General features: G+C 35.9%; 1 protein-coding gene across 1 annotated transcript; it reads left to right on the forward strand.

Moving 5' to 3' along the window:
- Positions 1-68: 68 nt before the first annotated feature.
- LOC103946406 (mitotic spindle checkpoint protein MAD1) lies at positions 69-10,403 on the forward strand. Its single transcript, XM_048581725.1, has 16 exons — positions 69-419; positions 757-856; positions 2,002-2,162; positions 2,339-2,536; positions 2,626-2,718; positions 2,966-3,082; positions 3,732-3,979; positions 4,991-5,162; positions 6,286-6,396; positions 6,483-6,686; positions 7,101-7,263; positions 7,911-8,001; positions 8,327-8,396; positions 9,143-9,271; positions 9,463-9,501; positions 10,128-10,403. The coding sequence occupies exons 1-16, from the start codon at positions 231-233 to the stop codon at positions 10,215-10,217; spliced, it is 2,175 nt and encodes a 724-aa protein (XP_048437682.1). The 5' UTR covers positions 69-230; the 3' UTR covers positions 10,218-10,403.
- Positions 10,404-14,340: the final 3,937 nt, after the last annotated feature.

Here is a 14,340-nt window from a genome sequence, read left to right on the forward strand (position 1 = left end):
AAAAAATAAAATTTCCCTTTACTTGTATTAGTGATATCCCACACTCGTGTTCCTATCTTAATGAAAAATTTGTTTGAGTTTCAAACTTGAAAAGAAGAAAGAAAGAAAAGACGGTGGCACGAAAGGGCGCCCTCGCCCTCTGCGTTTAAATTAGCCCACCACTCTCTCTCCTTCTCTGTGCTGTGCTGCTAGAGAGAGAGAGAGGGGTTTAGGTTAAGGATCGGTTGAAGATGATAGTAAGAACTCCCCCGACGAAGAAGCAACGGGCGGCGGCGCCGGAGACGGAGACCCCACCGCCTGCCCCAGGCCCTGGCGCGCTCGTCATCTTCGAGGACGACCCTCCTCCTCCTTCTTCTTCCCTTCCACCTCCGGATTCCTCCTCCCACCACTTGCTCTGCACCTACCAATGCCGCCAAATGGTATTAATGCTTCCCTCTCTTCTCTCTCTCTCGCCAGTGCCGCCTAATTGCCCTTTCAATCCGTAACAAATGAATCAATTATATGATTGTTTGCTGATAATCTATGATATTTAATGTAATTGATTCATCCAATTTTCCATAGCTGTATTTGAGTATTTCATTCTGGCAGCTAAATCTAGTATATACGAGTCCTATTGGCCGGAAGCTATTTTCAAATGTGGATTTAGGACGATCATCTGTGTTTTGTTTCTCTTGCTTGTAGACCTTACTGCAGTGTATTCCTCTTTTATTGCATATTTATTGCTAAGAGGAACCCTTTTCCATTCCTTTGGCACAGGTTAAATCAGACTTTATAGATGCCTTGAGCGACGCGGAGAAGCAAGCTTCTGATTATCAATCTAAATTGGCAGCTTTAAATGAGAACTTTTGCAGAGTTGGTGGGTTCTTTGAATTTGATTTTCCACTACATTGCTCAACATTGCTCTTTCCCCTTCAGTTTCTCAATTTTTTTTCATAATTGTGGTTCTCACAGTCACAGTTCAATGCTCTACTTCTGTTCGCTTCTTGCAGGCTGAATAGGAATTGCAAAGTTTTCGTTTCCAAACTCACTGTTATTGTTGCACAAATATTCGAAAAAAAACATTTCTTTACTTGATTGGATCAACTAATGGTGTAATATGGTGGTTTCGTAACTATGTAAAGATTTCCGTATCAACAAGTGACAAACTTAATGAATTTTAAATTTTCTTATTTTGATCAGAGTATGTCTTCATGTAGGGACAGGCCTTCTTAGCCTAAATTTTCTTATGTTGTGGGTTTCGTTTAGCAAAATGAACATGTGGTGTAGTGGGTTATGGTTGTAAAGAAAGAAGTTCACGGTTTGTAGGACAACTTAAGCTTCAAAAGAAGTATGAAAGACAAATAAAGATGGTAAAACAAAGAAACTGGTTGAAGCAGCAGAAATACTTTGTGATTTGAAACTGTGCGGGAGGCTATTTGAGTGCTAAAATTTGTAGGAAATACTTGTGGATTTGTACAATTTTAATTTGGTAAGAAAAAGGATTAGGACTGCAAAGAATGAGAAATTGCGGCTTAAGCGAACTTGGGGTTTAAAAGAAGCTTCAAGGAATGAAGTTTAAGGGTTGAAGAAGATCTTGGGTGTTTCGTTTAGGTCAACACATGAGGAGAGCTTAGTCGTGGTAACCCAACAGAAAAAATTTCAATTCCCTTGTTTCAGTCTTATTTTCTAAGAGTAGGATGCATATAATCTATCAAACCTTTTCTTTCCATACTGAGGATAGAATAGACAATATTGGCAATCATGGATGACTAACTTAAGAGTAGAGAAAAGTCCTGGACTCATTGACGTTACTAGAACGCCAACAATACAACACAAGATAGTTTCTTTCTTGTTTGCAACTGCTTTATCATGTATGCACGTGAATTTATTTCATAGCATTGGTAAGATAAGTTCTTTTCCTTAAAATCAGAATTCCTTTGTTTTTTGCAAAGCTAACCATCTGGAAACTCTTTAGATTATCCATTTTTTGTTTGTGTCCCTCATTAGTTACATGTGCTGCAGAATCTGAGAGGAAGAAATATCTGGATCAATTTTTGTATGCGGAACAAGAACTTGCTGCTGCAAAGGGACGTGAACAGGCTCTGCAGGAGCAGCTTTTGAAGGAGGTGCACGATTCTCATCAAAGATTGACTAAACAATTACAATCAAACGGTGAACTTGAGGTATATGTATGCTTGAACCTTTATCCATGATGGGTACTTCCTCCACCATTTGGTTGTCCCAAAAGAATGATTCAGTTGTTCTCTCTGTTTTTCTTCCTAGTTTTATTTTGTTCCCTGTTTGGAATTCCAAACAGTTTTTTTCTGTCCCACTCAGCATATCACATTTCAAATATCAGGTGAAGCTTCAAAATGAAATGAACCTTCGCATGAAAGCTGAGTCTTCAGCAGCTTTGGCTGAGGAGAAAGCAAGTGTTGTAGAGGGGAAACTGAGACATCTTTCTGAAAGCATAGAGAGGGAAAAAAAGCGTCTCAATAACGATTTTTCCCAGCTGAAAGGAGAATCCAAGCTTTCTGTGTCTAGAATAACTGCAGATGTGAGTGGTGGTTTTGATTGATTTAGTTTTATAGTCTGTATGAAGTTATGAACATCAACAACCATTCAACTTTCCCCATTCTTGTTTAGCTTGAACGAATGGAATGCAGAGCTCATAATGCTGAGAAAGAATCAGAGCTATTGAAAAAGCAGCTGGATGATATTAAGAAACAACTTAGCGAGGTAGATCTCTTATTTCTATCGCTCCTAGACACCAGTTGATATGTTCTGTGGAATATCTTTCTCATACATACATCATCACCTGTCCGTTTGCAATGCCAACTGCAGTTATACCTTTTCCTTTATAATTTATTTGTTTGTTGGGTCAGCTTGGCCTTGATATTGAATTGTCATTTTGTATAATATTAGGATTTGTCTTATACTGCCACGAGTTGATCAATTTTTCTTTTAATTCATCTTTATTTTTCAGTGCGTGCAACAAAAAAGCGAAATGGAGAAGAAACTGTCGAGTTTTACTTTTCAAGAAGTTGAATCCACGGAGAATAATATTCTAGTTAAACATCTGCAAGAAGAGCTTAGAAACTTTGTAAGTTTTCATTGTTGATCTTTTCTTTCTAATGAATAAAATTGTTTCTTCCTATTGAATCTTCAGGCTCTCTATGAAGTTGATTGATGATCATTCTTAAATATTTTTCCATGAAGTTTTTCACAAAAATCTTCAGCTCCTCGAAAGTTTAATTTTTGGTTTGGACTTCAGTTCATAAAATTCTAAACATTAGTGATCGGGCAGCCAATCTGTCTGTATATGTTGAATGGTTCATACTTAGTCAGTGCAATGTTTGTTTGGTAATGTGATTTGGCCATTTGGCCTTGGGGTTAAAGAGTATATTGTTATGCTAGCTGTGGTAGTTTGAGTTTTGCCTCATCAACCTTTTATATTTTCATCATAGATTTTGTATTATTAGAGAAGATGAAGAATAATAAAACAAAAGTTTATCATTTGGAATAAAAGAAATTATACTGAACAAAAAGAAATTTTTTAAATACTTTGGCGGAGAATTTTCGTCTTGTGCTGTTAGGATTTTTGGTTTCAATTTTGAATGGATTTTGAGAAGCTCTCGTTTGAAAGAGAGTTGTGTACAACTGATTTCATCTTTTCTAGATGTGTACTAATATCTTTTTCTTGACTATTATATAACGAAGTACTGTCCCTCGTTTTGTTTCTAAATTCTTAGGATGCTGAAGTGAGGGAAGCAAGAAAGCTGAAGTTGGCTCATGAAAATGTTGAGTTATTGAAGGAAAAATTGTTGGAAGAAAAGGGCCGTAGAGAGAGGGCAGAGGCAGAGTTATCCAAACTACAAGAATTACAGCTTAGTATGAAGAAGTTGGAGGATGAATTGACATCTTGGAAGTTGATAAGTCAAGACATTCCAGGCGTGTCATGTTCTGAGGATGTACCTGTTAAATTTGCAGCCTTACAAAAGTATGGGAATAGCTCATTTCAGTACTTTGAACCAGCATTGTTAGATCATTTAGGAGAATTAATAAACTCATAAATCATGGACCTAAACAGTGAGGCTTTCCTTGATGCTTCTTATTCTTCTTCTTCCATTATTTTTTGTTATCTGTTTATTTTTGTTTAGGCGGCCAGGATTGCCCTAGTGTGACTTTTTTATTAGTTGATTAAAATTGAACATCTTAGCTGACCCCACTTAAGTGGGAAAGGGCTTTGTTGTTGTTGTTGATTAAAATTGAACATCTGGTACAACATCAATGGTATTGGAATTTATTGGTGGATAACTTCCCAGCAATCCAGCAGAGCTGAATATATTAAACATTTAAAACTAAATGTTAAAAACTGTGTATTGTATTGCATGGGTACGTCTCTTTTGTTTAGACCCTAGAATAACTGTACCTGCTATATACATTTCTTAGGAAGTAGATGATTTCTGGTACTATGTGATGTATGCATAACGTGATACTATGAATAATTGTTCGAGTAGGAAGACTTCATAGTAGATGGTCTAGAATGAGCTGGTACCGTGTGCTTAATTTCAGTGATTGGAAATCTTCAAATCATCTCTAGTCTTCTTTCAGTGTTCTGGTTTTCACCCCATGACACCATGTCTGTTTGTTTGTTTGGTGTTTGGTGTTTGGAACAATTGCGGAAGGTTCAAATGGCCCTGTCAACTTTGTATATTATTTGTGGTGTGGTGTGGTGTTTGGGGGTGGGGGGGGGGGTGTTGAGCCGGTGAGGTTAGGACTGAGAATTTTTCCGTTCTTTTTCTTCTAGTTATGCTTGATCTGTTAACGTGGGTTTCAAGTTTGTGTAGTTGTAGTGTTTATATGTACTGTCTAGGTTATCAAGTTCTGTCCTCATCATCCCCACCAAACAGTGCAAAATAAATTTTCTTATTTGTTATTTAATCTGAGATTTGTTTGTGCAAAATGTTTTTCGGTCCCCATTGATGAACATTTTTTTCATTTAATGCAGAGAGGTAATTGATAGCATGATGAAAGTGGGTGAGGCTAATGCTGCCTTGAAACAATTGGAGGTAGCTCTAGATGCTGCAAAAATTGATAAACAAAATGCTGAAATAGAGGCTACACTGGCCAAAGAGAAGGTCGATGTATCAAAATCAGAGGTTAAGCACATTGAATTGATGGTAAGCGTGTGACCATGTAGTTTTACTTTTATGCCATCTTTTTCTTATTTATTTAGTTTTTCACTCAGGCTGTTGCTAAGCTTATTCTGTATTCTCCTACTGCTGTACAATCCCTCAAAGTTTCTGCTTCAGAAGCTTTAATTAATTTTTTTTTTATTTTTGGGGTTGGGTGGGTGTGCGCGTGTAGGGAGGGCCTGGTGTCAATATAGGGTTATAATTGTAGTGTTTATCTAGATTCTAGAATAAAGAGAAAATTGGGGTAAATTGAACCAATTCATAATAATTTCAATCAACATGCCTGGAGATTGAACTCAATAATTGTAGGGTCTCTTTATATAGACAATTTGAGGGGTCATAATATGACAGGAAACTGTAATAATTAGATTTTAAATGATTTGTAATTAACACCTACATTTCTTTTGTAATAAGTAATACTAAATATAATAAGCGTAATTGATATGCTTAAAATACAAATTTTATTTCATCCTGCATCATTCTGGCTCTGCACTGGTTGCTTTTGTATTCTCTAAATTAAGGTTCATGTGTGACCGGTGTAGCTTTTTCTTTTCTCATTTATGCATGAATAATTTTAAGTCTATTGGTCATTAGTTTAGTATCCTTTCACATTAAGGGTTTTGGAAATTTAATTAAAGCTTGGCTCTCTCAACGAAGAGCAAAAGAGTTTGGTAGAACATGCAAGGTAACTATGGCTTGGTGTTGTGGGGGAGGGGGAGGGGGAAGGGGGTTTTTTTTTTTTTTTTTTTTTTGTGCCGGGGAGGGGGGGGGGAGGAGTTTAACCATCCTGTCAAGCAAATGCAATGTAAGTTGATGAATCTAACAACTTCGAAAGGCAGTACAGAATATAGATCAATGTTTTCAAAAGTGAAGTCGTTATTCAAGGTGTTTTAACTTCTCACCAGGTCATACAAAAATCTGCTGGGACTCAGATTTATATATTTAAAAGTACAGAAAAAGTGGTTGAAAAAAAAAAAGCATTATCATTCTAGCGTATCAAGAGCTCTAACATTCCATTTTTTGTACAAGTCAGTCCCAAAAGAAAGTTGAGAAAAACTATACTAATTATCTTTTAAGAATGTATGCTGAAGGAAGTATTAAAATGCAGCTCTCTATGGTTACTGAGGAAAGAGATAAGTTGAGAAATGTCCTTAATGGACTGAAGTCGGCAAAGAATGATGAAGCTGGAGATGAAGCAGCCAGTCAAACTTTTCTTCAGGTCACAGAATTTCTTCTCTTTACTATTTCTAATTCAAGGAATCTCTGTTTAAGTTCATTGTTTGGTTTCCTCGTTTGCACATGCAGGAGGTTGAATCATCACTTGCAACGAAAGAGGCCTACATTAAAGAATTGGAATGTGGTCTGTGTGAACAAAAAGAAGTTAATAGTAGTCAACGTGAAGAAATAAAGTTGCTTAATGAGAGGTTGAACAATGACGCTAGAAGAATAAAGTCATTGGAGAGGGAGAGCGATCGACTTCGTTCAGAGATCGCTCTGCTGGAGTCCAAGGTGGGTGCCATATTTATTTGGAGCATTATTGATATGAACATTATGATCTTAATTTTTCTTGGCAATTAAAGGGGCACTGCCTGGGTTTGAATGGTGGCTGAGCCTTGAACTTTTGTGGACTATGCCACCAAGCTCTTCCCTTAGGAAAATATCATTATTACTCTAGTTTGTCCGTTATTTGTACTTCCCTGCAGATTCTTTTTTCATGCAATGAGAATCCTATCTTACAAATATTTAAGGAATTGAAAGATTTGTCCAATAAAAAACTAATGTCAGATATGTAATGGCTCTCTTGTGCTAACTGGCCGATCCCAAAAGGAACTGCAGTTGCAACCAAGCAATCTAAACCCTGCCAGATGAGCAGAAAAAAGTGCAATTCGATTATGTAATTTCTGAGATCTTTTGCTTCCACAGATTGGTCATGGCGATTTCTCTGCTGCAAATACTAAAGTTTTAAGAATGGTGAATACTCTTACGGTTGATAATGAAGCAAAACAAACTATTGAGGCATTACAAACTGAGTTACAGAAGACAAAGGAGAAGTTACAAGCTGTTGAAGAATTGAAAAGTCAATCAGGTAAGACGCACAGTTCTTTTAAAGAGAAATTTATGTGAAAAAAATTTCTTTTTTAAGGTTCCTGTCTTAGAAATGAATGGTTAAGAGCATTATATTGTTGTCTCAGATTTGCTCTGGCTGTGCATGGATGAGAGTCTCAGTCTCTCAGATGAGTTTGGGGATTAAAATAAGTTTTAAATTGTCATATTACTAAAGTACGCTGTTCTAGAAACTAAATAATTGATAGAAACTAAACAATTGATTTGGATTCTAGGAGTGGCTTTAACATGGTACTTTAGGTCCAAAGATCCCCCATTAACTGATACCATAATAATATATATGGCTTTCAAGTTGCTGCCACAACTACCAAACTAACCCCACCACCAGCAATACCTTGATTGCCACGATTGTCCTCATCTACCTCCATTGTTACCATTGCTATTATTGTCACCCTCGTTGGCACCTTTGTTGGCGTAAATTGTGGACAGCACCATACTTGCTCCATAACAGTGTTCTAATTTACATCAAGAAGGTATAACTTAACGTAGAAATTAGAAGATATTACATTGTTGTTATCTTTTGACTATTTAAGTCAGATGTTTATTTGTCTCGTCATGCAATTTTGTACTGAGTTTATTTGCATTGCTTCATTCTCTTGAACTATTCAGGTGATGCTGGAACATTGGTGGATTCCTACATATCTGGGAAGATAGTGCAGTTGAAAGAACAAATTGCAACTCTGGAAAAACGTGAAGAAAGGTGAGTGACTGATGGATATTGTTAATATGAGCGAACTTTGGTATACATTGCTGTACCTATTTTTAGCCTAAGGTTTTAAGAAAACTTAGCATATTCCAGTCTTGGGGTTCCCCACTTTTGCTAATTTATTTGGTTTGGCAGATGTAAGAAGATTGCATTAGATTTAAGTTATTGGGTGGGCTTACTGTGAGAGGAGGCAGCTCTTCTATATATATATATATATTTTTTTTTTTTTTTTTTGGTGTCCTTTTCATTGTATGTTCACAGTTTACCTAAACTATAATACAACTTTTAGGTTAAACATTTGAATTTACCCATGGAACAGGTACAAGACTGTTTTTGCCGACCGAATTTCAGTGTTCAGGAGGGCATGTTGTGAGCTCTTTGGTTACAAGGTATATCATAGATGTTGCTCATTTTACTTTAATTTGCATATGACTTGTATTCCAGTTAACATGGCATTCCAGCTAACATGGTGAGGAATCATTATAATAAGAAAGTACAATAATGAAATATTGTAGAGTTAGTAATTGAAAATTTAATATAATATTTATAGAGACGGTAAAAGGTTTCCAACTTCCCACTTTGAAATTTGAACATAGCTTGAAATAATGTCTGGTTTTGGAGCTGAAAAAGTCTTATATATAAGGTGCATTTATCTCAGTATATCTTCATTACCATGCGTATGAAACTGATTTATTCATGCCACGGATTAATCCATCCGTTCTTGTTAGATGCATTGATATTAGTATGCATTCAAGATAAATGCCAAAGTAGTGAAAACTTGAAACTACTAATATCACTGCCAAGGTAAAAACTTTATAGTGTTCAAAGTTCATCTTTTGCTAAGTTCTATTAACAGGTTTAAAGTTGATTCTTATGTCTATATGCTTTACTAACACTGAGAATCAATCATATAAAGTTTAAGTTATTAACATGTTGAATTAATAAGTTGTCTCTGTTTACATTTGCTATGATATGATCTAGTTTGAGAGCATAAATAGTTGAGATCATGAGATTTATTACCAATTTTTCATGGCCAATTGTTTATCTTGCTTTAAGTGTCATTCCTAGGCAGATTTGAGACCTGCATGGGCCATTGTGAAACTGTAACGATTAACTTTTGATTACAATTTTGCAGATTGTGATGGATGAACACCAGCGTCCCAATGGAATCCCTGTTACACGTTTTACCCTCCAATCTATATATGCGCAAAGTGATGATGAGAAGCTTGAATTTGAATATGAATCAGGGAGCACAAACATTTTGGTAAGATCGTATTATATGAAGTCATTTTCTTATGCCTTTTTAAAGCTATTTTGGTCCTTAAGATTTCAGTAAGGAAACACAGCAAGCATATTTTTGGGGGACATCTCAATTTTCTTTTTGTTATTGTATTTGAGTTCATAATAAAACAAATGCCGGAAGAAATATAATCATATTATTGTTTGATTGAACAGGCAAATGATTACACCTCGCAGTCTGAGATATCTCAACAGGTATGGAGCATGATGTTTTTCTAATCTTAGAACTTTTTTTTTTGCATGCTTCTGTACTGGTAGGACTATTGTTTCTTCGTCTCTGGGTGATCCAAACTGTACCACATTATTTGAGGATTCAATTAGGGACACTCTATTCCATATACGTCCATGATTCATATTTCATATGATCTGACAGATGGTTTCAGCAGTAGTTGTACTTATTATGTTTGGTGTCCAGGTTTAGTTTCCCCGTTTCCCTTTATTTTGCTTTTGCTTTCTTTCATTCCCTTTGTTTCGGAGGGGAGCAAACCAACCTTTTGTTTTGATTTCGTGAGGAATTACTTTGAGGGTTGGAAAATGAACTATTAGCATTTCCACAAAAAAATAAAAATAAAAAATAAAAAACACACACGCACACACACACGCTTCTCCATTGAGCCTACAATTGCTTTTCTTTTGTAAAAGTAATTTTTACAGAAGCGATTTGGTCAAAAGAAATTACCATGAGTTGTTCATTGAGTCAATATGGTACTCAAAAGAGTCGGATGTTTCTTCAGGGACTTAAGTTTAAATCTTTCAATGTGGTTTGTGGTTGTGAACTACTGGAGTTACCTTGTCAACTAATCTGAGATAACATTTTGCAGGTTGAGATATTTATTCGGAAGTTGAATTCAATCCCAGCTTTCACTGCCAACTTAACAGTGGAGTCTTTCAACCGGCGAACCCTGACTTAAAAGCAATTCAACTTTGATTTCTACTACAGATGAATCACCAAGGTTGTATATTTGACTTATCATGTTTGAAACACAAATTGTGTAGCAGGTATGCCATTTATATAGGTTTGTCTTTTCTCTGGATACTGTGAACAGTCCTTTTCTAAGAAGAAGTTACGAATGGAAAAACTATCAAATATTTAACCCTCTCGCAGAATCCGTTTAATGGTAGATTTGATCCTTATTCATTCGATTTGTACTAAAATTGTGTGTTTGTAAGAGAAGTTAGTGTGACGTGCCTTACTCCGTATATTTGTACGGTATTACTGAGGAATATTTCACACTAAATGAAATTGAGATAAGCGAAGCAAATAGTAGTGAATGTGCATTTGAATTACTTGGCAGAGAAAATGATTTAGAATCCGAGGTGATGTAGCAAGATTCTTGTGATCCATAGGAAGTGGCCACTCTTATCTTCTGATGCATCATTTTGTTCAAGAAACTCGTGGACTAGGGTGGTGGGGGATGTGATGGTGATGGTGGTGGTGGTGGTGGTGGTGGTGGGCAGAGACGGTCGGTGGGATTGATGGTGACAGTGGTGGTACTGGTAATGGTGGTGGGTGTGTGTTCATGGTTTTTCCTTAAAATCCGTTTAGTGTTTACTGAGATTTTGGACTTCAAGGGTAAGGGTTGATAGAGACTAACTAAAGTCCCTAAACGATGCCAATTTGGTATCATCTCTCTCTCTCTCTCAGGATTTCTCCAACTTTAAATGGCATGAAGTTCACTGAAAAAGAATACCAAACCTAAAATTTTAAGGCCTAAAAAAATGCGATTGAGAGCTGTAGCTTCCTAAATAATTATTTTAGTGTTCATAGCCTCTGAATTTGAGATCATTATAGCAAGAATTATCTTAATTAAGAGAAATTCTCATTGGCAATAGTTATGATCTGATAGGTAATCTGGATCTTAATATTGAAATCTCTAAAGTTACGGTAAACAACAACGTAAAATGATAAGATCACGTAACTTATGTTCTTAGTACATGTGGAAATTTCTCCATATAAAGGGAAAAAAAACGGCTAAACAATGTCCGCACTGACCTGTATATTATATACCAACTAACGCCAAAGCAGCACTAGCATAATAAAAAAACTAATGTAAAAGCTCATATGGAAAACAAGATGTTGAGTAATGTTAGAATATCGTTGAAGATGTATATAGCTTCAAATGGGTAATAAGGCATTTAAAAATGTCGATTGGTGAATTGCATGACCAGCTAAGCTAGCAATCATTTCATCACAAGACAAGAAAACAAGTGGAAGGAATTGAAGCCTCTCCTCTCCAATAACTTAGAGCATCCCAATGGGGGCCCTATCCTCCACGAGGCTACTACATTTCAAGCTTTAGCGAGAAATTTCATCCTCAATGAGCCGGAAAATGAGGCTAAATTCACCACCGGGGCTAGCAACTTCCTTTCTTGGGTGGCATAAAATCGAGCTACATCTAGCCCCAAAAAATAATGGGTCCCACAACAAAAGTAGCAACCCATACGAGCAAAATTCTATCACTTTCCCTCCACTTGTGAATACACTTATACTCTCCTTTTATTATTCTTTTTTAATTCTTTTTTCTTACTTATTTTCTTGCAATTTGGCTAATTAATGATTGTTTTAAATTCCATAAGAATTTAAATTTCAAATTGATTTAACGTTCATGGGCATTGGTGGATGAAATTGTATGATACTAATTTACCAATTGGTGCTAGGTAAATTGTTGTGTTATATGTGAAAAATCAAATTATTTTAGAGGGCGAAGTGAGGGTTTGTTTCTTTCAACGGTAGGTAAGAGAATCTAATCCAATGAACAATTCATAAGTGATTAAATCTAACTTTGTCACATTTTGAACTTATTAGGTTGAAAGGTCTATAAAAAAAAAATTAAGATAACACGTCTAAAAATCAACTTAAGAAAAGCTAACACAAAAAAAAAAAAAAAAAACATCACTTAATCAAATTACTACATAAATAAATATATATAGCCTCATATAGAGCCTGAAATATATAGCTCCTTATTGAAAAAGATTCTTTTATAAAACCTCCAAGATTCCTCGAAATGCTAAAATAGATTATATCCATCATTTTTCCTGCCTCATATAAAACCCCTAACTGAGAATGCTCTTACTAGGTTTAGCTAGCTTAGCTTACTTTAGCCTTTAGAGTTGTGCATGTCCACCTACCAACTTTCTCCTCAATCGATCCAATTAAGGGACTTTTTGACCTTAACAAATACACATTCCTACATATTTTCAAACTGGTCGACTATGGTGTAGAGAATTAATAAATTTATGATAATGCTCCTGCCCTTTTTTATTTGGTCCAAACGCTCCAAAAGTGGCTTTTTCATTTGTACATGCGTGAGGCTCATGAGATGACTTATGTCCAAGTTCGGCCAACTGTTGACTTCTTCGTGTGTTGACATATTGGCATACACTAACTTTAATTCGAGTTTGAACTCATACGGTTTTTATTTTTATGGTTATTAGTTTTGTTTTGGTGTACCATTTGATTTAAAAGTTAAATGTTAAAATCCAATATACACTGTCCCATCATGTGATAGTGATACCAAGACTGCATGAGAATACCTTCTATGTTACAAAAAAAAAAAAAAAAAAAAAAAAAAAAAGGGTCCAAGTTCAGGCTACTGTGGACTATTGGTGTATGCACAGAAGAAACCACCACCCAAGTCCAAGGGTTGAAAATCACACCAAGTTTCCGTCCACTACATCTTCCGTGGCCTACCGCCTACGTGGCTGGAAGTCACTCTTTCTTTAAGCACATCACATGTTAATTAAACAAGATGCACACACTAAACCCTCCATTGGGGCAATTAATTAAATGCCTTAAACATGTAATTGCAATATTGTTATTTGCTAATGCTCTCCCCACTAATTAGACATATCTAACATTTGTCGATGTAAGACAAAAGATAATGCAACAAATTTTTGCTCAAGACAATGATCTCAGAGGCATAAGAGGAGTACATATGTCCACTTTATAACTAATCTGCCTACGCTAACCATATATTGTCTATATACCAATATATATAGCACATATATATGGCCAAATTGTAAAAGCCTGCAGTGTTTATTATTCTGGGTGCTTTTTTTTATTCTGGTGAAACCTATAATTGTTCAATCTGGTGGTTAATTAGATTATTCATCTTCAAACGACTGTGCTATGTGTTTACCCTCTCCTCTTAATTTCGTTTAGAGTAAAATATCACTTGTATCGTAAAAAAATTGATGTGCTCCCTACAGTCACCCGATGTGGTCCATTTTTACTAGTTAGTGCATCCAAACATTGTGACAAGGTCGTTTGGATATTCCCACAAGACACTCTTTCCCTCAAATTCATTTTGTGCATGGTTGAAGCAATACGGTAATCGACTGCAATGGCCATCATATATCATTATAATCCAACTTTATCTCCAAAACAAATAAGGTAGAACTTTTACCAAAAGTCTTGCGGCTTCTTGTTCTTTTCCAAAGAATATACAACGCAATTCCTACAAAAGTTGACAGTCACTTACCAAACAAGATTTAATTAAGTGATGGAATTGTTGATTGAGGAGTTAAAAGGGAATGAGTTCCACTCCATATTTCTGTGTATAAAACTTGCAAATCAAGAGATTCTGACTATTCAATTTCAATTTTACCACCCTTGTTAGCCTATTCATTGGTCCACTTCACAAAATTCTACAAACTTGAACAATCCGGATCTCTTTCTCACTCTCTTGCACAATCAGAATCTCTTGACCCGGAACTACGGAAACAGAGATCTAGAGTTGATCTAAATCCGAGTGAACGGGAGTAAAAATAGTCTTCCTCACTTTCCATAGTGGTAGTGCCTAGTGGTGATCAATTGGTAAAAAAAAAGGACACCAATCAATAACAAACACCTTTTGGATGTGGATATATATTGACTTGAAGGTGTGGTAGGAAAACAGGATATAGCAGTGGTAATATTATGTGTGTTGGGATCCACTTAGTATGTTCATATGTTGTGTCTCCACTTTGTCTCCCCCTTATTACTCAACACATGTATAACATATTTCCTTGTACTTGAAGATCAAACCATACCTT

Source organism: the organism of the source record quoted next, unplaced genomic scaffold, assembly GCF_019419815.1.
Source record: "Pyrus x bretschneideri cultivar Hongxiangsu unplaced genomic scaffold, Pyrus_bretschneideri_v1 Contig17, whole genome shotgun sequence".
In the NCBI taxonomy this organism is placed as follows: Eukaryota; Viridiplantae; Streptophyta; class Magnoliopsida; order Rosales; family Rosaceae; genus Pyrus; species Pyrus x bretschneideri.